The sequence below is a fragment of the Barbatula barbatula genome, assembly GCF_947034865.1.
Source record: "Barbatula barbatula genome assembly, chromosome: 4".
NCBI lineage: Eukaryota > Metazoa > Chordata > Actinopteri > Cypriniformes > Nemacheilidae > Barbatula > Barbatula barbatula.
In genome coordinates, this window is record NC_136768.1 from 25,221,205 (window position 1) to 25,244,173 (window position 22,969).

At 39.7% G+C, this 22,969-nt stretch overlaps 2 protein-coding genes across 8 annotated transcripts; both read left to right on the plus strand.

The window, feature by feature from the left end:
- The first annotated feature begins 627 nt into the window (after positions 1-627).
- On the plus strand, positions 628-7,540 carry rbm17 (RNA binding motif protein 17). 2 transcript variants are annotated; one of them, XM_079454034.1, is made up of 13 exons: positions 628-791; positions 1,142-1,290; positions 1,389-1,505; positions 1,594-1,760; positions 2,006-2,127; positions 2,220-2,270; positions 2,464-2,602; positions 3,316-3,467; positions 3,632-3,682; positions 3,899-3,975; positions 4,215-4,313; positions 4,385-4,457; positions 6,545-6,961. In XM_079454034.1, exons 2-13 carry the CDS (start codon positions 1,168-1,170, stop codon positions 6,646-6,648), a joined length of 1,275 nt encoding a protein of 424 aa, XP_079310160.1. In that variant the 5' UTR covers positions 628-791; positions 1,142-1,167; the 3' UTR covers positions 6,649-6,961. The 2 variants fall into 2 exon arrangements, with proteins under 2 accessions (XP_079310160.1, XP_079310161.1); XM_079454035.1 differs by having other exon boundaries at positions 639-791; positions 2,476-2,602; positions 6,545-7,540.
- Positions 7,541-12,033: 4,493 nt separating this feature from the next.
- On the plus strand, positions 12,034-19,784 carry pfkfb3 (6-phosphofructo-2-kinase/fructose-2,6-biphosphatase 3). Of its 6 annotated transcripts, XM_079454012.1 has the most exons (17): positions 12,034-12,326; positions 13,632-13,760; positions 14,190-14,286; positions 14,411-14,477; positions 14,556-14,630; positions 14,711-14,767; positions 15,127-15,251; positions 15,340-15,547; positions 15,969-16,115; positions 16,198-16,302; positions 16,388-16,517; positions 16,665-16,727; positions 16,920-16,984; positions 17,065-17,241; positions 17,374-17,396; positions 17,880-17,930; positions 18,356-19,778. In XM_079454012.1, the coding sequence occupies exons 1-17, from the start codon at positions 12,245-12,247 to the stop codon at positions 18,360-18,362; spliced, it is 1,608 nt and encodes a 535-aa protein (XP_079310138.1). In that variant the 5' UTR covers positions 12,034-12,244; the 3' UTR covers positions 18,363-19,778. The 6 variants fall into 6 exon arrangements, with proteins under 6 accessions (XP_079310138.1, XP_079310140.1, XP_079310137.1 ...); XM_079454014.1 differs by lacking the exon at positions 17,880-17,930 and having other exon boundaries at positions 18,356-19,781; XM_079454011.1 differs by lacking the exon at positions 17,374-17,396.
- The last annotated feature ends 3,185 nt before the right edge of the window (positions 19,785-22,969 follow it).

The window sequence follows — 22,969 nt, forward strand, 5'->3', positions numbered from 1 at the left end:
GAACTCTCTGTAAGTCGCTTTGGATAAAAGCGTCTGCTTAACGACTAAACGTAAATATAATTTGGAAAAATATTTGTACGAATAATGTTGAGTGTAATTAAACAGTACACATCATGACCTTACAAGGACTGTAACCAAATAAAACGAACATCTTTGATGTGTCAGTAAGCACGAGTTTTGTGATTTTAATGAGTTGCGTCTACTTACAACTAGAGGGCGCCAAGACGCAATGATTCGGCGGTTCTCAACGGGGGGCTTCGACAAAATGAGCATTGAAATACATTTTTAAACAACTAAAAATAAATATATTTTTGCATTTCTATGTTCAATAAACACTTTTTACAGTTAATATCAAGCTCATTTTTTTCTTATTTGGCAGACGTATAATACAAAAATGAGGTTTTTTATTTTATAAATGTACGAAAGCACAAGATTACATTAAGTTCTATTGATGCCCCACATGTCAAAGATGACTTTATGAAAAAAACACCTTTAAAGGCCACAATCGTGCTATTTCAGGGAAATGTTTTTAACAAGAACGAGAAAGCACCGGCAAAAGCCTGCTGTTTAACAAGATCTTCATATTTATATATTAATATTTAAAAAATAACAAACATTCACATTTACATTGCCGACAAAATTCAAAATTGAGTTTTCAATGGACAGAATACGCGTCCTATCATGACGCGTGTTGTGCGGTTGCTGATGACGCCATCATCTTGCGACACGGCAGCGGCGCTCTCGTAGCATGTCGCGCTAAACAGCAGCGCAATCGTTTGTTTGGATTAAAGGTATGTTCGTATCATATTTGACATTCAACAATGTTAAGTGCTTTCATTATTAAACGACACGTAGCTTCAAGCAATACTGTGCGATAAGCTTGCCCACTTCCAGAGAACTGCGTATGTAAACAACGTTAGATGTCACGATCATCGTGCTGCATTGCTATATGTGTATAGTTTTAGCATGCATCTTTTAACTCCTGCTAACGTAGATGCAAGTGATTTGCATTTAAGAGTACACGCAGACTTAAGTGACTTAAACCAACGTGCTTGGAGTGCACGTTTTATGTGTGTAACACCAATAACAGTCAAATGTATACTTTCATACGTGCTTTTTACACATAATGTGTGTATTTCAGTATTTCTGAGTGTGAAAGAAAGAAAAATGTCTCTATACGACGATCTGGGAGTCGCAACCAGCGACACTAAAACAGAAGGATGGTCGAAGAACTTCAAACTGCTTCAGTCTCAACTGAAAGTGAAGAAAGCTGCACTGACTCAAGCAAAGGTTGGTGTCATTTCGAGTGTTATCATTTGTGATAACGTATATTAAGGACGCTTGGTTTATAAGAGTGCAGTTTGTAAAAGAGAAACATTGTTTTGCAGACTCAGAGGACGAGGCAGTCTAATGTGTTGGCCCCGGTTATTGATTTAAAGAGAGGAAGTACATCAGAAGACAGACAGATCTCTGGTACACCGCCACACATCGCTGCCGGAGTGAAGGTACAAAGTGTATCAAGTATTAATGCCATGTTATTAGGGTGCTAAACCACCAGCGGGTACATTGACTGTGCTGTTGTGCCTGTGTTAGGACTCTTTGTCAGGTGGCTTTTCAGCAAGTGACGTGCTGATCCCATTGGCTGATGAGTACGACCCCATGTTCCCCAACGACTACGAGAAAGTGGTAAAGAGACATCGAGAGGAACGACAGAGGCAGCGAGAACAGGAGCGACAGAAAGAGATCGAGGAGAGAGAGAAGTACGTGGCATACTTAATGTGACGGCTCACCCACAGACCCAAACCTCACTTCGTTCAAAACCGGTTTCTTCTTCTTAAAAACACGTTTTGATTCACTAAATGAGAAAAGAGTTCATTTCGCAACGATCAACACTGTTCCATACATGTATTGTGTTGGCGATAAAGCACCTGCATTCAAACCTCAACAGGGAATCATATCTCAAAGTACACTTAAAAATGAATTCGATCGGGTTGATGTGATTTAGGAAACGTAAAGAGAGGCATGACGGAGGAGGAGGAGGCGGAGCGCCCAGTGGATTTTCACGCTTCCCAACGGAGGCCGAATCAGACGAGGATGAAGAGTATGAAATAGAAAAGAGAAAGAGGAGTGGGTGTCCTTCAATTTTCCATTTCTCATATTATATTGATCTTTTCGATGAGCTTTCAGTTCAACGATGTCATGTCTTGTCCGGTACACAGGTGTGGGTGGAGCTGCCATTGCCCCTCCCACGTCACTGATGGATCAAAACTGTGAGTAAACCTTTATGCTCTATTATTTTTTCGTTGTGTAGATGGATCGTGTCCTTCTGACAGTATTTCGTTTTTTAAATGCGTGGTGAGGATAGTTTCCAGAATGTGTTGTCAGTGTATCACCACTAGGTTGCATTATTGCATTCTTTAATCAGGATTTGGGATTGAAAGGAAACAAACATTGCATATTTAGTTTCTGCGACAGCATCGTTCTCGTATGAAGAGGATGGACGCCAGCGGTCGAAAGCAGCGATACCACCTCCTGTGTTTGAGGATTCCGACAGACCCCGATCTCCACCGGGACCAACAAATACATTCCTGGCCAACATGGGGTGAGAGTGCATTAGTAGAGTTGTAGAATTTGGGTTTAACTAAACAGTGTTGTAGATTTTTGAAGTAACCAGAGGGTGTGAGATGTAGTGTGTAGTGTGATAGTCCTGCACACGGGGCCGACAGCGGCAGGTGAAAAGACTCGAGGAGTTGAAGGGCACTTCACAAAGTCGTGCAAAAAAAAAAAAAAAAACATTACTAACCTCACTATTCTTAGCTTTTATACTGTGCTAGGCTTTAATGGACTAGTTTGATGCACTTATGTATTTTCGTTGCCTATGTTGTTATAATTGCTTCCAATGTTTCCTCATCTGTAAAGTCGCTTTGGATAAAAGCGTCTGCTAAATGACTAAATGTAAATGTAAATGTCGTGCCAGATAAAGAGACAATGTTTTTCAGTGCTCATTTGGGCAAACGTATTTTAAACGGCCACATTCGATACAATCGTGCTGCCGTCTCCATGGCTCTGCTTACCCTAAACTTCATCATAACAGCTTTATAAAATATTTACATTCCAATTTCAATGTCCAGATATTACATTAAAAGGTCTTTGTTCTGTAAAAGGGTGTACTTGCAATATTATATCATTACTTTTATCAGTGGCCTTAAATATTTATAAAATAACAATGCAATTAATTTACAAAGCAAAAGTTGTTATTGCGACAGGCCTCGTAGTATGTTGCTTTGACTCTTATGCAATGCTCATGTCTCACAGGGGTACAGTGGCTCATAAAATCATGCAGAAGTATGGATTCCGGGAAGGACAGGGCCTGGGGAAACATGAGCAAGGTTTGAGCACGGCGCTCTCGGTGGAGAAAACCAGCAAGCGGGGGGGCAAGATCATTGTTGGAGACTCGGCAGAAAAGAGTGAGAGGCCACACACGTACACGCACTAAACCCGCATGCAAGCCCACACTTCCCATAGTTTCAGAGTCAACATTCGGTTGATTTATTTTGAGCCGTCTTCATGTCTGTCATATTTGCTCAATCATTTGCATGACTTTGTTCATTCATGTTTATGTGTGTTTCAGCGTCAGGACCGAGTCAGAATGTGGTTGATCCACAGGGATCAGGGGCATCAGGTTTGGCTTTGTTTTTGGTTTTCCATACAACATTCGATTGTTTGTTCTGTTAGCATCCATTTATATTTGTTATTTCATGATCGTCATCACCCACATGAATTCAGTCAATACCACAAACACATATGTAACAGTAGCTAAACTCCCTAATAAAAGTTCAAAATAAAAGAGATTTAGTGATCGTGATGAATACAAATGTGTGTGTGTTTATTTCAAAAGCGGACCCATCAAAGAAAACCGAGATCAACCCCCTAACAGAGATTCTCAAGTGTCCTACCAAAGTGGTGTTGCTGCGGGTAAACTTTCTGTCTTGATAATCTCAGAAATGAGTTCTGAATAATTAGAAATACAGAAATATAAAGGTATCAAGATGGCCATACGCTACGGTTTAACAGTAGTGTTTGATAACTGACTTGCATGACCTAGTTGTTTGTAATATGTGATACAGCTTATATTTGGGACACCGAAACAACTTGTTGGAATTCATGTAGGCTAGTGTTCAATGCATCTTTACATCCAAATTATGTTTGCGCAGAACATGGTCGGAAGGGGAGAGGTGGACGAAGACCTTGAAGGCGAGACTAAAGAAGAGTGTGAAAAATATGGCAAGGTTACCAAGTGTGTCATCTTTGAGGTAAGGCGCTTGTTTAGCTTGGCTTGTTGAGGACTTGTCATTTGCTGATGCTTGTTTGGTTGAAATTCAAGATTGCCGGTGTGATGGAGGAGGAGGCCGTCCGCATTTTCCTGGAGTTTGAGCGGGTGGAATCGGCCATTAAAGGTAAGCAAGTGAAGGACTTACTTCGAGAGTGAATGTGTGTGCTGGTGGTCTTTATTTCAGCTATCCCAGATCTAACTTTTTAAAGAAGGTAAGTGCAAGGACAACCTCCTAAGTTTAACTTTCTCAGGGGAACGTGTCGACTGAACTGGATTAATTCACTCGCTCATTTATTTCAGGGGTTAAGTAATGAATGTAAGTAGTTCACTTGAAAATGTAAAATCTGTTTTATATAAGTTTGTAATACGTGAAACATTTGCTGTTATATTATAAATCAATGTAAAATATAGGTTTTGCAAGCTCACATTTATTTCCTATTCTTATTGCTTTCTCAACCACATCTCACACTTCCGACTTGAATATTGAGATCATATTGCACAAACTACATGGTTTAAGTTGTTTGGAAACTTACTTTGAATGTCTTGTGCAATGTGGTGTATGACATGAATTTCCATATAAATATACTTGTGGCACTCGTGTTTCTGGTACAGTTTATACAGAGGACTGAGCATTACACTTTCTGATTTCCTTTTGGTTGAAAATAAATTCAAACTCCTTTTTTTTTATAAATAACAACAATCATACCTGCGGGGAGAGAGAACCGTATTTAAGAATTTGTCACATTTTAAGTTGAAATGCTAATTTGTTCACTATTTCTATGCATCCGATACAGTGTTTAGACAGATGGGGTGTTTGAAGAGGCATTTTCATTCTCGAGAAATCTACATACAGCGGGTAAAAATAAATATTGAACACGTCACCCTTTGTGTCAGTAAATATATTTCTCAAGGTGCTGTTGACATGAGATTTTCGCCCGATGTTGTTAACATCCCAACGAATCCAAACATACAAAGAAAACAAAACAAATATGTTAATAACAAATAAATTGCAGTTTCATTCTCTTTCTCTGAAAACAATTGAAAGTTTCCTTGGCTGTGTGTCTGGGAACATTGTCTTGCTGAAATGTTTACCCTCGTTTCATCATTCTGGTATCTAGGATCGCTCTGAACATTTGTCCATTCATCCGATGATATTAAGTTTGCCAGTGCCATATGCTAAACAGCCCCACAACATGATGCTCCCACCACCAAACTTCACTGTTGGTGTGGTGTTTTGGGCATCCAGAGAGTTCAATTTTGGTCTCATCTGACCAGACTATATTCTCCCAGTATTTCACCGGCTTGTCTGAAGGTCACGCAGCAAACTTCAGAGAGCTTTAACATGTTTTTTCTTCCGCAATGGAGTCTTGCGTGATGATCCTCCAAGCAGGCCACTGCGGTTGAGTGTGATTTTAGTTTTCTTAGAAACAATTGTATCTGTTAGTTCCAGGTCTTTCAGACGTTTCTCTAAAAGTGGTCCTCGGCTCTTGGACCACCCATCTGATTATTCTTTTTATTCTGGTCGTGGTTGGTTTGTGATGAAATGACTTTATTTCCACTTCCGGATTATGGCCCCAACAGTGCTCACTGGAACATTCAGAAGTTTAGAAATCCTTCTATAACCAATGCCATCAGTACGTTTTGCAACAATAAAGTTGCGAAGGTCTTGAGAGAGCTCATTGCTTTTACCCTTTATGAGATGAAACCTTGGTAATGAACACCATTTTATATGCCATCAGTTGGGGCTGAACCATCTGCTGTTCATTTCCATTGACAAGGGGCATGATATTTGTTTTGTTGTCTTGTATGTATTGTGTTTTTTTTGGATTTTTACCGACATCTGATCTAGATTTCATTTCAACTGCACCTTGAGAAATATATTTACCGAGAAAAATGGTGACGTGTTCAATGGTTTTTTACCTACGTTATGCCGCGGAGTACATAATTAGTTGGGTTTTTCTAAGATAAGAAAAACTTAGTCCATGTTAAGATGTCCATGATTTCTCATTTTAATAACGCAATTGCAACTTTCTAGGTTAAATTATAAGATATTGTGTGGAATGCTTATTGTTGTCAAATGCGTACATTTTATTTATTTACATACTTTGATCTATTCTTTAACTTTGAACAACTTTTCCTGAATGTATTACAGATCACGCATTCAAATGTGATGTGTGTAATCCACATGATGTTTTTTCTCTCTTTTTTCAGCTGTGGTGGATCTGAACGGGCGATACTTTGGAGGTCGGGTGGTTAAGGCCTGCTTTTATAATTTGGATAAATTCCGCATTTTAAATTTGGGTGAACAGGTGTGAGTGGGAAATATAGATCAGCACTACCAGGAAAGAAACGGGAGGAAATAATGCGACTGTCTGTAAATAGCATGAATCATTTTATACACCTTTACATTAGCTTATGTACCCTTGACCCACAATGCGTTTTGTGATGAGGATTTCATCGTCTCGGATACAAACCTGTGGATCAATTTGTCTCAGTGTGTCAGTTCAAACTAGCTCGTTTGGTCCTTGCGAATAAGATGTACTGTGATGAAACAACCCAAAAATAAAAAGTGCTTTTGGGAGAAGAAAGATCAATGTTGACTGTTTCTAAAGCTGGTTTGTATTTTTCAATGTTAAAATACTTCGTCCCACAGTTTAACGCAGATGGCTATAAATAAGTCATTCGTAGGTTGACTTCCTGAAGAGTTTTTTCCAAAAGAGTTCGAGTTGTCCATGTCAACGTCTTAACTAATGAAACCAAACTATGGCAAGCGTCCGGCATACACCTTTATTGAAGTATTCAACTTCGATGGAAAAGAAAAACAATACTGCACACATGTACTAAAAGGAATGAGTTCGACTGAGACGACGATGATGGTGATAAGAACGGAGTTCTGGTTCATAATTTATCTAGTCAGACAAGCAGGTCCCGGGCGACTTGTGAAAGTAGGAAACCTATATTCTTCTGACATAACCGCAACTCCCATGAGCCCTCTCGCTCTCTGATCCACACACTATTGATAGACTTAAAAAATGAAACCTTTTCCTTTAATACGTGTCTTGACCCTAGCAGAAATTGAGTTTTGTAAAACAAAGTTTCTTAACAAAAGTTGACACTTATCACAAAAAGAAACATTTTCCTTGTTGTTAACTGGTTCATTGTACAGCAAACTTATTGTAGAATTGTAAATAATACATTTTTAGAATCGACGTCTGTGTATCATTGGCTCCATTTGCTGTTTAGTAAATGTTCAATAAGAACGTGGGTATGTTGCTGACAAAGACTATTTTGTTGACTTGACTTAAATACTTGAAGTGTCGCCGTTTTCTAAAAAGATGATCGTGTTAGGGACCTCTGCATTTGGCTGTTCGTTTACAGTGTTGTTTTGGGCCGAACGGTGACGTCATATGCATGCTTATTTTTTGTTTCTTTATAAGCAGTCAGTAGAAAGGTTTCTTACACGTTCATACTTGTAACAGTGACCTTAGTCGCCCTCCAACTGTGAACTGCAAGTTCCAACAATCTAAAAATACATACTGCACCTAAAAAGACGTTACTTAGTGTTTGTCTATTTGCACATCATTAAAAAAACGATGCATTCATTCTGCATGAGGGTATATATGCTTTAACAGAATGTGTGTAGATATGTGCCAGACTGGGTCAGCGATGGTGTGATGTTCTGGTTTGGTAAGAATGAGGGACTTACGCAAGACGAATGTGCTGGGGAATAAAGGAAAGAATAGATTGAACTCCGCCAGGATTTGCTCGAACGGTACAGATTGTCATTAAAGAGCGAAACATGGCATGCAGGAGAGGGATCGGCTGTTTAGGTCTTAAAGATCTGTGATACAATATAGTTTTTAAGTATGGACAATTTAATGAATTGTTTTTCAGTACGGAGTTTTGAAACTTGAAGATCCGTTTCATTTTTAAAGGGACAGTTCATCCAAAAATCCGTCGTCATTTACTCGGGTTGTTTCAAACCTGTATACATTTTTTTTGCTTCAATGAACACAGAGAAAGATATTTGGGGGAATGTTAGCAATTCTCAGGACATCATCCACTACCATTGTAGGAAAAAATATATTGTATTTTTGTATACATAATGATTTCTTTGGAAGAATTTAGGAAAACGACGAGTTCTTTCTGACTACTATGATAGTCAATGAGACAAGAATGATGCATTTATATTTAATGTCTAAGCAGTTGGACTTCCGTGGAAAGAGGACACAAACCAAATCCAGTTTTAAGAATATTAAAGAGGCCTGGGTGGGTTGTCTTGACCACTTCTTGAGTACCACTCGCGTCTTCGAGAATTGTGAAATTCAACATTGTAGATGGTTTTCGGTACTAACCCATCTAAACAATAACATGTCAGGCGTTTGTTTTGCTGTCCGATGACATGAGGCCATATCCATGATTCATCTAGACGTGTGGGACAGTGTTGAAGGTAGAGTGAGTTCTGTGTATTTCTGTATTCTCTTGCTATTTATAGTTGTGGGGGGTTTATGTAGGAACTTTACAACAGACACGTTTAGCTCTATTTATTTAGTATTGCCCACTTTTCTCCGCTGTATATCAAAATTCTAAGATTTATACTTGGTAGAAAAAAGGAGACTAGACGCTTGGACCATAAGAAATTAGTTATTTGTGTCATTTTATTACAATATGTTTACAGTAAAACTAAAGGGTGAATTTTGTTCCTAAAAATGGAGACGAATTTGTTTGCAAAGAGCACGTTTGTTTGTTTGTTTGTTTGTGTGTGTATACAGACCTTTGTACACTTGCTGTACGTCCCCTGATGTGGATTGTTGTTGTTTTGTTTTAGTGGTTGTTCACGCACAGTATATGGTTACACCTGCGTATTACGTGTGAGAGTGAGGGGTTGGATTGTGTCTTAACAGGACAACTGGTGGAACGCTCATGGGGGGCTCACCAGTCCGGACCCTGCTTACTGGAAATGACTGGTGGCACTTGAGTTTGACGTAAAGGTATGATGTATGACATCTATTTAGGGCGATTCTGTGAAACACGCCTCAAGAATACCATGCATTAGACTCAACCGCCATTTCCATGCACTGTCGGCAACTGCACATTTCTCTGAAATTCGCTTCAGCATTCCATGGAACGTGAAAAAAACGAGAACAATGATTCATTCCTAAAATCTCGCCTCGTAGGTGAAAGCGTGCGCGCACAAACAATTCTGCGTGTCTGGGATTCATGTTCCCTCCAGTCTATTCCTGGTTTGGACATCTTATCCTTAGGAAGTTTGGATGGCCTTCGGGATCGGCGTGTCTCTTTAGGCTAATGCTGCTTTGCGTTCCCCTCGGCTCTTCGTCTGTATACAAATACACAACAACACTTTTACTGTTGCACGCATGCTTCAGACTTGAATTGCTTGCTCTATTTCATGCACTCGAGTAAATGACTTTGACACTTGCACTTTTGCGTGCTCGTAGTACTATTCCTAGACGCAATGTTTTTGAGTCTTACCATAATAAATCCTGAAGTATACAACCGTATCAACTACTGTTTATCAAATTACTATGTGATACTACAAAATACTAGTGCACAATAAATAAATACAGTAATACTGTAATATATTAGGGTATACCACAGTTCCCTATTGGAAATATTAGTGTACTTAAGCGTTTCCTTTGTATGGTTCTTCATTATGTTTTTATTATAGCAGATTCTCGATAATGAAATATCCATTATTGCAACTTTTAATCTGTTTAGGAAATTTGGCTCACTTTGTAGATTTGAGCATTCTATAGAGTCGGGATATCATATAATCCAGTACGGTGATACTTCAGCCGCGACTACGTCTACGGATGGGTTAGGCTTGGGTCTTGAACCGTGTCATCACACAAGTACTCAGGAAGCGCATACTGGTAGCTTTCCTATAGCTCTGTGGTAAGAGCATTGCGTTAACAACGCAAGGTGGTGTGTTGGATCCCAAGCGATTGCAGATAACTATGTTAAATGTATAGGATAATGCAATGTAAATTGCTTTGGATAAAAGCGTCTGCCAAATGCATTAATGTAATGTAATCTAATGCATACTAGGGGTGGAACGAGACAATAAATACCCACTAAATATAGTTTTTCTTGAATGAGGAGTCCCTCGTGCAAAACTTGTCACTGTGATGCTAGTTCGTCGATAACTTGCAGTTGCTACGGTGCAGTTGGTACATTGGTAGCTGTTTGGGCTTTGCTGTGCTGTTGCTAGGGTGTTCTAAGCAGTCGCTAGGTGGTTGCATACTGGTCCATGTGAAAGGAATCCATCTTCATTTTTTATCAGGCCTGGATGATATTTTGATATCTCTCACTCAGCACTACTTAATCCAAACCTAGGGACGTTTCCAGGCAGTATGAACTCTTAGAAACATCCTTGATGTAGGGCGATTTGGTGTAAATTGGGCAGGTTATTTAAAAAAATAATAATTATTATTAAATTATCAAAATAAGCAAAAAGTAGAGTTAATCCTTTTCTAAAGTCTTCCTGTGTCCTCCTCGAATATGAATGAATGGCCTACGAAGTCTTTGTCCAAATCTAAAAGTGGGTCATCATCACCGCAGCCCGATGTAAAACCGGTTCACCCTGCAGTATGAACAAAGGCTTGAAAGGATGAAAAGAACCTCAAGCATAGGACATGATGGAAAAAAACATGTAACTTGCAATAAACTTTCCTTCCTCGTAAGGCATCACATTTCATATTGAGCGCAGAAACATACAGTATCTAAACCTTGTGATACGTTAAAATATGTCTTTTCATTACCCTGAAAATCAGAGAAAAGGACTGAACAGTTATGTTTGCACAGAGAAGTCTGATGTCAGGTTGATGTCACGCCCTCCGTTTTCATCCTGTACGTGCAGATGTGAGAGTCATCACCACACAGCATTTCAACGGAGGAAAAGTGCCACCAAGGGGTCTTTTTGCGCATTTTGTGCGCATTTTGTGCATCTATACATCCTTCCGTCTCAAAATAAATACTATTAATAATAATTATAAATAGTATCGAAATATATGTCAGTATAAAAAAGTCCAACTCTTAAAAGTTGTCTTTGGGGTTGTGTTCCAGTAAAGTCATGAAATAATAAAATATTAGGCTACTTATAGTATCCAAATAAGCCTTGTTTTAATAATAAACTACAAAACAACGTGTTCTTTGATCTCATTCATCTTTAACTATTTCCAAACACGAAGCCACAACAAGTGGTCTCTGATGTTAAATCTGTTTAACCACACACCGATCGTTTTATTTTTATTGAATCATTCGTTTTACAATTAAATCTAAAGTGCACGTCATAAAACCTCTCGTTTTTGTTCGACCAAACTTGAATAACTAGATAATAAACCTCGAATATGCCTCCCGATATTGGCCTGCGTGACTGATGGATTGTTGAAGTGACTCCCCGCACGTAGGCATGCGTGGGGATGCCCGCTGGACGCGTGACGCATCTTTCGTCCATTACCGCCCGGCGCATCTGCTAGGCATCCAAATGCGTGCATTACAAAACCCTATAGTGAAACATCATTTCATGCAACAAATCGTGCATGAAAGTGTGCATATCATATGTGTGCGTACGTGTTTTAAACATTGACCTGTTTCGCGTTTAACCGCGGTGAGGCGCGTGTGCGCAATCTGGGTATTTCGCACGCCCCTTTGATGTTGCGTCACGCAGTCACATCGCCGGCTGAGTATTTAAAGCGCTGATGAGAAGAATCGCGATGTTACAGATTACCGGAACGCACACGGTTACAGTGAGATAACGGTTTGCATCCGATCGCTTCGCGGCGAGTTTATAACAGGTATACGTTGCTGAGAAGGATATTTCACCATTTCTTGGAGTCCGGAAGTTTCCGAAGCCGGCACAGCAGCTTTAGATATTCTCCCAACAAAGGAATGCCAAGGGAACTTACCCAAAACAAGATCCAAAAGATCTGGATTCCCTCCAAGGATGACAGACCTTCAACGCCCCGCAAATGTAAGTATCTGCGTGCAGAATGCGGGTTAACATTCGCGTGATGTGGAGCGCAAAACTCCATCCGATACATTGACTAGTAATGCGTTGATATCACGATACGTTTACGTTTGCTTGCGTCGAGAAACAATTCATAGACCATATGACCACTTGTGTAAAGTGATGGTCATCGGTAACCATAACAACTGCGTAATTCGGCTCTGGACCTCGGATCTAAAGGGTCTACAGAAACGTGCCCCAACAGCGTTGAGTGATTCGGTTGCCATGACAATTGTGAAACGACTCATCACGACAGTGGAGGTGTGTGGGAATCCTACGTGGCCGCTCTCGGTCGGCGATGATTGGATACTTGCGCCTTGCAGAATTACGCATCAAAACCGCATCACGATAGCCTACCTGCTGCATCCGTGACGTCACCGTGTCCCCCCACGTAGCTCAATTTGAGCAGTTTCTTAGATGCTTTTGTCCAAGTTATAAATGTGCGACTATAAATCATGTTATCATTTTATAATCGATAAAAATCGAATAGCAATTGAAGTATTAAATGTTCGATCGAATGTATTTCGCTTCATGTTAGTATTAGATGTATTACTGCCATTCAGATCTTCAGAGAATTACAAACCCAACATTAAAAATCTGGAAACTCGACAGTAGTTGCTGAGCGCCGTGGTTCATTTCTATTCTTTTGGTTTCGACGGGGGTGACACCTTCGGCCTAGTCGGGGTTCGTGAAGAGCCAGCAAAACAGCATAATGAGATCAGTGTCTGCTGACTGAGCGGATCTCAGGCTGTGTGTGTGTGTTGGCATTAGGGATGTTTTTAAATATTGAATCCGTCGGTTCACGTGGCCACCTGCCAATGGACGTCCATAATTCATTGAATAAATCTGCTCCCTTACGCTCGCCATCTCGGACGTGGAGATGCGCACAAACATTTACTTTGTAGAAGATATAACTCTCTCTACGTTTATGAGAAAGCGAGTTAATTTGGCTGCGAGGAATCCGCATGTGCATTTAAGAGCAATAAATGTTTACAAAATGCATCTCTGTGCGTGACAATAAGGGAATGAAGCACCCGTACTGCTTTTCAACACTCAACGAGCTACATAGCCTACTCACCGACGGTCCTTATTCTACACGTTGTGTGTTTTGATCGGTCACACGTGAATCTAGTTTCCAAGTAGTGTGTCTTAAGCATACTTGGAAAAAAGGGTTACAGGCCTGTCCAGATAATGTACATGCAGCACTTGATATGTACCAATGCTAAAAAAAAGTGCACGTGTGATGATGTATTCGTTTTTGCACATCAGCAGTTGGAGGCCCCCACCTCGCCAACCCCCCGACGGTCATAGTGATGGTCGGGCTCCCTGCTCGGGGAAAAACCTACATGTCGAGGAAACTCACGCGCTACCTTAACTGGATTGGAATCCCTACTAAAGGTATGAAAACAAACCGTGTTTACATTTTCTTGCAATTTTACAAAAAAGGGAATAGTTGGAGGTGAAGTGTGCATTTTTCACACCAATGGCACGGCATTGCAACCATCTTTTGAAAGGTGTCCATCGGTCAACAGTTAGTCCCGCCCTAAACTCATGCCATGGGTTGACCCAATGTTTCTGTGTCTGACTGGTCAGGAACAAACAAAACACCACAGAGATAAAGTGTGTACACTTTTCGGGGGAGTCCGCTTAGATGATTCAGCACATCACAATGGGATAGGAAAGAAGTGCTTTAAAAAATTCTTCTAACAACACGCTTCACATTTTCTATTTTGGGGATGTATGGGTTGATGAAGTATCAACAGATATATTAGCCTTGACTGTAAATTAACTTTGCTGTATATTACATGTGTGACTTTCTTTTTGTAGTCTTCAATGTTGGTGAGTATCGTCGAGAGGCAGTGAAGCTCTACAGCTCCTATGATTTCTTCAAGTCAGACAATGAAGATGCCTTCAAAATAAGACAGTAAGTTATACCGAAACTACACCCCGTAATAACCAAGATGAAAAATGTATGTCTTATGTTAAAATCTCAATTTGTCTACTCCGATGTGGTTATATACGGAGTAATCATTGTGTCTTGTCCTCAGGCAGTGTGCTCTGGCCGCTCTCCGAGATGTCAAGATTTACCTTACCGAGGAGGAAGGCCAAGTGGCTGTAAGTATCTGTCGTAAACATTGCGCCTTTTTGCTTGGTTTTATTCTTTCAGAGTCTCACCGGCACCTCTTTTCGCAGGTCTTTGATGCAACAAACACAACCAGAGAGCGACGGGATATGATCTTGGATTTCGGAGCTGAAAATGGCTTTAAAGTGAGTCATATTTTATAGACCATTACAGATGAAGGACACAGATGAGCAAGACCACTAATACAAATGCGTTTCTGTTGCAGGTCTTCTTCATCGAGTCAGTTTGTGATGACCCAAACGTAATCGCCTGTAATATTTTGGTGAGAAGCTCATAGTTCTTATACCTGTAGTTACCCACTTCTGATAAAGTCTTTAAAGAGCTATTTTGTCATTTCAAACCTCTATGACTTTCTTTCTTCTGCAGAACACAAAAGAAGATATTTTGAAGAACGTTGGTCACCGAACAATGGCGTTTCCCATTGGCTTGACTTTGTTTTGTGGATGGCGACCGCCATTGTTGCGTTACCGAAATTCTTCAAAATATAATCTTTTGAGGTGTGCAGGAGAAAGTCATACAGGTTTGAAATGACAGCATTTTCATTTTGTGAACTATCCCTTTAAGTTACTTGATGACAAAGTTTGAAAGACGTCTAAAAATGAAATTCATCCCTCCCAACAGGAGGTAAAGATATCATGTCCCGACTACCAAGACTGCAACAAGACCGATGCCATGGTGGACTTTAAGAAAAGGATCGAGTGTTACCGAGTGAACTACCAGCCTCTTGACCCGGATCAATATGACAGGTACTCAAACTTGAGTGCTCACACTTTATCAACATCAAAGCTTCTTCGAGATCTCCATTATAACTGCATTTCTTGTGTGTTCTCGCAGGAATTTGTCTTTTATCAAAGTGATCGATGTCGGTCGCCGGTTCCTGGTCAACCAGATTCAGGACCACATCCAAAGTCGGATCGTCTACTACCTGATGAACATACACGTGCAGCCCCGTTCTATCTATCTGTGTCGGCATGGCGAGAGCCTGCACAACCTGCAAGGCCTTCTTGGTGGAGACTCGGGCCTGTCTACCCGTGGTCAAAAGGTATAGAACTATATCCTGCCATATCAAACCGATTTTTAAAGGGATGGTTCACTCCAGAATGAACAGTCATGTCATTCTGAACCTGTAGGACACAAAAGAAGATATCTTGAGTAAACCTGCTCACCAAACAACCTTTGACTTGGACACAACATCTCAATATCCTCTCTTGTGTTCCAGAAGTCATATACAGGTTTTGAACCACACGAAAGAGATTTTTGGCCAAGCTATCCCTTTAATGCTTCTTGCCTGGCCATTTAAAAGACATATTCTTTGCGAGATGTCACAAACCGACAAGAAGCTCGGGTAGATGACAAGGACTCTATTGTAACTAAAACAGTGTGTTCTTGCCAAGGGCTACTAAATCTCTTATGTATCCAAATTGTCCAAACTCTCCAGAATAACAAACTCCCCTTCGCTGTAGTTTGCAGGTGCTCTTGCTAACTTCGTGAAGGAGCAGAGCTTGAAAGGCTTGAAGGTTTGGACGAGCCAGCTGCAGCGTAGCATTCAGACAGCCGAAGCCCTCAATGTGCCGTACGAGCAGTGGAAAGCCCTCAATGAAATCGATGCTGTACGTTCTCCAGCGCTGAAATGTTTCGTTTTTACCTGTAATTCCTATTTCATCTCATCTAATATGTGGACGCTGTCTGCAGGGTGTATGTGAGGAGATGACGTATGAAGAAGTGAGGGAAAGGTTTCCCGACGAGTTCGCTCTGAGAGATCAGGACAAATATTACTACCGCTACCCCTCTGGAGAGGTAAGAATCAAGATGAAGTAATTTACTACTATGACGAGGCAAATCAATCGTGCGTTTCATCATGAAATGACGTCTGCTTCTGTAGTCATACCAGGATCTGGTTCAGCGAGTGGAACCTGTCATCATGGAACTGGAACGGCATGAGAATGTTCTCGTCATCTGCCATCAGGCTGTCATGCGCTGTCTCCTCGCATACTTCCTGGACAAAAGCGCAGGTGAGATTTGACTTGAATCCGACAAGAAGAATAGAAAGTAACCTTCATGGCGGTAGAGAGGTTTTGCGCTGAAGCTTTACAACTCTAAACTTGTACACGCGGGTTGCATTACCTTTTGTTTCAAACCTTTCATTTCCTAACAAACAGATGAGATGTCGTACCTGAAATGTCCACTACATACTGTATTGAAGCTGACCCCAGTGGCTTATGGTAAGAAAACATTTACACCCATAATGTATGATTGCAAAACATTTTTATGTCATTAAATTGTTAATATCACAATATATGGAAAAAACTGAAACGCAATGATTTACTGGAAAATAAAATCTAAAGTGCCTTTTGGAGACCCCGCCGTACCCTATAATCTGAGACAACACTAACATTTGTGTTTTTATTTCATAGGGTGCAAAGTTGAATCTATTTCTCTGGATGTAGAGGCAGTAAACACACAAAGAGACAGACCCGAGGTGAGCACAAACCGATTTCTCCGAACACACACAGCTGAACTACTCCAGGCTCTGATCTCCTGTTCAATTCTCATCCTAAGGAGGTGAAAAGAGGCCCGAGCACTTTAATCCGGAGAAACAGCGTGACCCCTTTCACCAGCCCTGAGCCCAATAAAAAATCTCGCATTGAAGGTCTGGAGGAATCGATCAGAGAGATGTCTCCCATCCCCGTAACCCTGTGTTCAACCTCACACCCCACTCTCACCCTGTCAACACAGGTGAGTCTTCGTGGTATTAAATCACATCCTCATGTTCATATAGTCACTTAACAAACTAGTCATTGCATGGTTCGCCCATTCACGTCTTCCTCTTTTTCTCTCCATCCCTTCATCTTTCTCTATGTGCTACAGCACTGGCTTACCGAAGCCTGTCTGTAAGTCTGTCCTCTTTCCTAACTTACCTTGACGTACTTGCCTCTTGCTTGTCCATCACGTCCAACCTTTTAGTTCAGAATTCAACACATTTAAATGGGTCCTATTCCAAGTCCGTCCAGATCGACATGTTTTGTTGTGTCGACATGGATATTAGACAATCATAATTAAACGAATGAACGTAAAAGTGTATTAAAGATTAAGTACAAAATGACTAGTTTCAATTGAAAGGAATCGTACACAAAAAATATGAATGTACGTCCGCTCAGGCCATTCCAGATATAGGCGACTTTACTACTTAACTTAAACGGTGATCCTTTTGAGGACAGGTGATGATCAAGGTAAAAATCAGACCTTTTTTCTATTTTTGCTTAGATTTTTCGAATATGGCCCACAAGCAGCTTGTGTTTATATCCACGCTACCACTTTGGCGTTACTCTGCATATCCTCACTGTCTCTTTTCTTCATCTTTTGCATGCCTGAAGACGCACTTTTTTATACTACCTTCGAGCGGTATCGGCGCTGTTCTTTCAGAGGTAACGCTCACAGAGTCCGTAATGTAGTTCAGTAGCTACTGCTAGCATAACAGTAGCAAACCTGTTTAAAAAAAAAAAAATTATTTGGGTCCATTCGACACATTAAACCAATCCATTCTGCAGAGTTAAACCGTGAGAATGGTAGTTATTGGTTCAAAGGTCAACATTTTTGAATGTGAATTGTAGTTCCTGCGCCACTAGCATCACTAAACGGAATCGTAAAAGGTTTCTTGTATTAGCTGGTCAAATGTATGGTTTCGGCCCAAACTTGGTCTACTGGCTGATGAAACGCTGTGTGTTGGCTTGGCATTAACCCGCATGACTCTTGAAAGAACATTGAGGAAATGCAATCCGACGCTTTCCCAGATGGAAAGCATGTCAAGTGTTTTATTGTTAACCAAAAGCTTTGTTCTTTTTCGCCTCAGAACCTGAAGAAATGCCCCATCGAGAGCCACGAGACGACTCGGCTCTGTCTGTGAAATTGTTCAGCTTTATCGCTTGACGGAACACGGAAACGTTTCCTGCCAAGCTGCTTCCTAATTTTCATTTTTTCCATCTCCAAAAATGACAGCCGATTACCACTGGGCTTTTGTATTCTCCCTTCTTGAATTTGTAATGATTGAGTGTCGTTTGTAATAGTATGCGATCGCATCGGTAAGAATGAATATCCCGGCAGCAGGGACCGTATGTTCAATAACTTTGTCAACCCACATTTTTGAGACTTTTTTTTGGGACCCTTTTCCCTGTTTGGGGTAAGGAAATGTGTTTTTCTTCGGCCTCTGAAATGATGTAACAGACCAAAGATCGCCTCGCAGATACTTCCAGGTTGATTCGCGTCTATTTTGCACTCACTTTCCAACTCATGATGCAAATAAATAGCAGATTGTAATTGCACACTTAGACGTATATTTATATTTATATTCATTGAGAGCAATAATGAATCTTACCGTTTTACAGGCTGTTTAAAAGTTCTCATGTGTTCTGTTGTCGTTTCAAATGATGTGTTATGGATATGGATTGTGACGATTGTAAGCGTGTTTGCGTAATTTCGTCTTTTTAAGGCCTGATGACAAAGTCAATGTACCGGGTTGTTGAAGCAGGGTGTTTTATGTATGTTTGGATATGACTAAGTGAAACCGTGTTTGTATTGCTTGTTTATATTTAATGGCGTGACGGATATCACATTTTTATACTGGTTAATTCCCTAGAGTGCCTAGCGCTTGAGCTATCGGGCCACAGCTGCTTTTTATATTCTAATATGAGAAACATAGCTTTTACATTTCAGTATCTTTTAAATGTTTTTGTTGTGTTTGTTGGAGCCTGATCAAGAGATTAAAGTAGTGTTTGATTCGTAGAAGCGGATGCATTTATCCTTGTAAGCCAAATGTTTACAGTTTTGATTCTTAAGAAGAGTTTTAATGCTTAAAATGACACTTTAACCCTGCAAATACCAGCTTTAACTGTCTACAGTCTGGTTTTGTACTGCTGTAACGCATCTACATTTTGTTATGGATTAACGTAAAATTTTTGTTCATTACATGCAGTGTTGTATATTGGCTCTTGTAATTCATTTGCTTGCTTCCCATACTTGAACCTTATATTGTAATACATTTCTTGTTTAAATAATGCAAAGTAATATTTATTTATTTGTAGTTGACTGTGTATTCACTTGCGTTTCGAGCACTTTGTTCACTGTAGCGATTGTATTGCATAACAACAAGCCTAAATATCTCTTTCTGAAGAAGGTGATTTATTTTGCATATACTGAATAAACCGTCTTGATGACAATTTGTGGGTGTGTATTTGTTTCCACATAATGTATTTCTTTAAATAAAACACTGAAGGATGCTCGGCTGTCTTCCCTTTTATTCAGTCTCATTTTATCTACCGTTACCACCAACACCCTTTGTTTGCTATTCATATATTTCATATATTTATGACCCTTGTCTTTGAACCCGCTGGAATAGATATTGCCAGATATTTTCCTCAGCGGAAACTTGGCTATTCAAACTAATGCAAAATGATGCAATTTGCATGTAATGCTTGTCACATGGCGTCCATCAAATGCTCCTGCAACAGATAGCCATTGGTAGCATGACTAGCATTCTGGTTTCAACCCTAAAGTACTGTGACGTTGGTCTTAAACAATGGTTAAATCTTACATTATATAAAAATAGAACTATAGACCACTTCACGTGACATAAGCAACGTTTTGTAATACCAAAAAGATTGTTTGAACAAAATACAACCGACAGAACATTTATAACCGAATCAAAATGTTAAAGGGATATTTAAGATTTAAATATGGAAGATAAAATGAAAACGGAAGCGCCTCTAGACCAGTGTTTACATCTAATGAAATGGTTTAAAATCTATACAACATTATACAAATATTTTAATCATTTATGATTTAATTTTGATCAATAAATACATAGACGTTTGTCACTATTTTATTGTTTCCACATATTTGCCCATTTGCTACTATCGCACTGACCTTGCAGTGACCTTTATAACTAGGAATTATCTTGAAGTACGCCCCCATCGGATGACGCACCCTTGACATTTAGAGGTGAAACTTTCCAATGTATTTAAATGGAATTAAATTGTATTACAATGATACAATGTAATTATACGCATTCACTATTAACGTGACTCATTTGTTATTTGTGTGTTCTGAGCTTTATTTTTGCACAAATAATATAAAATATATTTTTAAGCACTTTGAAAAATATTTAATATTTTCAAATTTTCAGGCACATACATTATATGTCAGTCAATGGCCCAGTTTATGTGTCCCCTCAAAAACAGCTTGGTAGATCAAAAATCTTAGATTTACGATATCAACTGATATAACATTTATTTACATTTGAATGATTGGGGAAAAAAGGGGGTCCGCGTCGATGGTCCTTCAGAAGTGTATGTGACTGTGGTCGGGGATGCCAGCGTGAGCTCTAGTGTTTATTTATAGCTCACGGTTGGCTCTAAGCTCCGGGCTAAAAGGATGCAGAACGCACTTTGCAATCAGATCAGTAAAAAGTCAATGGGGTCATCAGGGTTACAGATTATCACGTGAGATGAACCCAGTGCTCCCTGTTAATCAGATGAAGATGGATGACTGTACAGTACAGAGTGCATACAGTAGGATGGAAATGCGCAATGGTCCTTTTCCTTGTGTTTTGGAAATCGGTAGAGCGAATGCGTGACTGTGGAATGTGTCACACCTTTAAAAGCATATAGTGGTATGCGTCATAGTCATAATACATATAGTCATCAACATTTTCCTTTGGAAGTTTTATAAGCGTTTTTCTATTATACAATTTGCTTTATTCAAATGTGTAAGCAGAGAAAGTTGGATAGTAGTAAATATGATACACCGAAATGTCAAATCTGCTTGATGGTGAATTACTCGAAAGTGTACTTTATTTTTACAATAAATGATCATACTTGAAATTGAAATAATGTACAAATAAAAACTCCACATGAGATGACGCAAACAATAAACTTTTAATGAATCCAAAAAACAAAGGAGAACATGCAGAAACACAAGAACATGGTGGTGCAAAACAAACACCAGTTACATTTTAGACTAGACAATGAACAAAGGAACAGGCAGAGTATAAAAAGTTGTCCCGGTAATGAGTCTGATGAAGGGCAGGTGCGGGGAATATGACGAGGAACAGGTGAGGGAAAGAAATGAATGGGGCAAAAGCGTGGAAAATAGGCTGGGGACAGACAGGATTGTTACAAAATGGCTATAGCATGCATGACAATGTGTAACGTATGCGGGCAATGTGTAACTTAGATGCGCAATGTGTATCGTATACACGTAATGTGTAACGTATGCACGCAATGTGTAACGAATCCATGCAATGTGTATCGTATGCACGCAATGTGTAACGTATGCACGCAATGTGTAAAGTATGCACGCAATGTGTAACGAATCCATGCAATGTGTATCGTATGCACGCAATGTGTAACAAATCCATGCAATGTGTATCGTATGCACGCAATGTGTAACAAATCCATGCAATGTGTATCGTATGCACGCAATGTGTAACGTATGCACGCAATGTGTAACGTATGCACGCAATGTGTAACGAATCCATGCAATGTGTATCGTATGCACGCAATGTGTAACAAATCCATGCAATGTGTATCGTATGCACGCAATGTGTAACAAATCCATGCAATGTGTATCGTATGCACGCAATGTGTAACGTATGCACGCAATGTGTAACGAATCCATGCAATGTGTATCGTATGCACGCAATGTGTAACAAATCCATGCAATGTGTATCGTATGCACGCAATGTGTAACAAATCCATGCAATGTGTATCGTATGCACGTAATGTGTAACGTATGCACGCAATGTGTAACGTATGCACGCAATGTGTAACAAATCCATGCAATGTGTAACGTATGCACGCAATGTGTAACAAATCCATGCAATTTGTAACGAATGCACGCAATGTGTAACTTATGCACACAACGTGTAACGTATGCACACAACGTGTCAATAAATAGATATGCTTTAAGAAAAGGGCAAATTAATCCAACTATATCCTAGAATACACAACGTGCTCGCAACATGGATCTCTCATGCAAACACTTCTGTTTTTCTACACGAGTTTGTGAATGTCAAGAACATTTTTATTCTCCTCTGGTTAACATTTGTATAGTTTCAACATTTGCGTTTGGTCCGTACGAAGTTTTACACTTGCATTTTAGAGTAGTTTTGTTTCTCACAGTTTTGTGAATATTGACATTATATGATATGTTTTTAGAGTGACTTAATGTGATGTGTCGGTAATGTTTGTTCGCTTCATTGTTTTACTAAACTTAAAGAATAAAACCAACGTTCCGCATTTCAACTGCTAGCCAGTGAACGTAGGACAGCTTTTTCATTTTCTGACATCAACTACAGAAAGCAATAACACAAACATGGTAAGGCTATGGATCTCGATTTATGTTATAGTCTCGGAAAGATGTTCATTTTAACATTTTCATCTGTATTTCCTTACTTTACCATTTCTTAGTT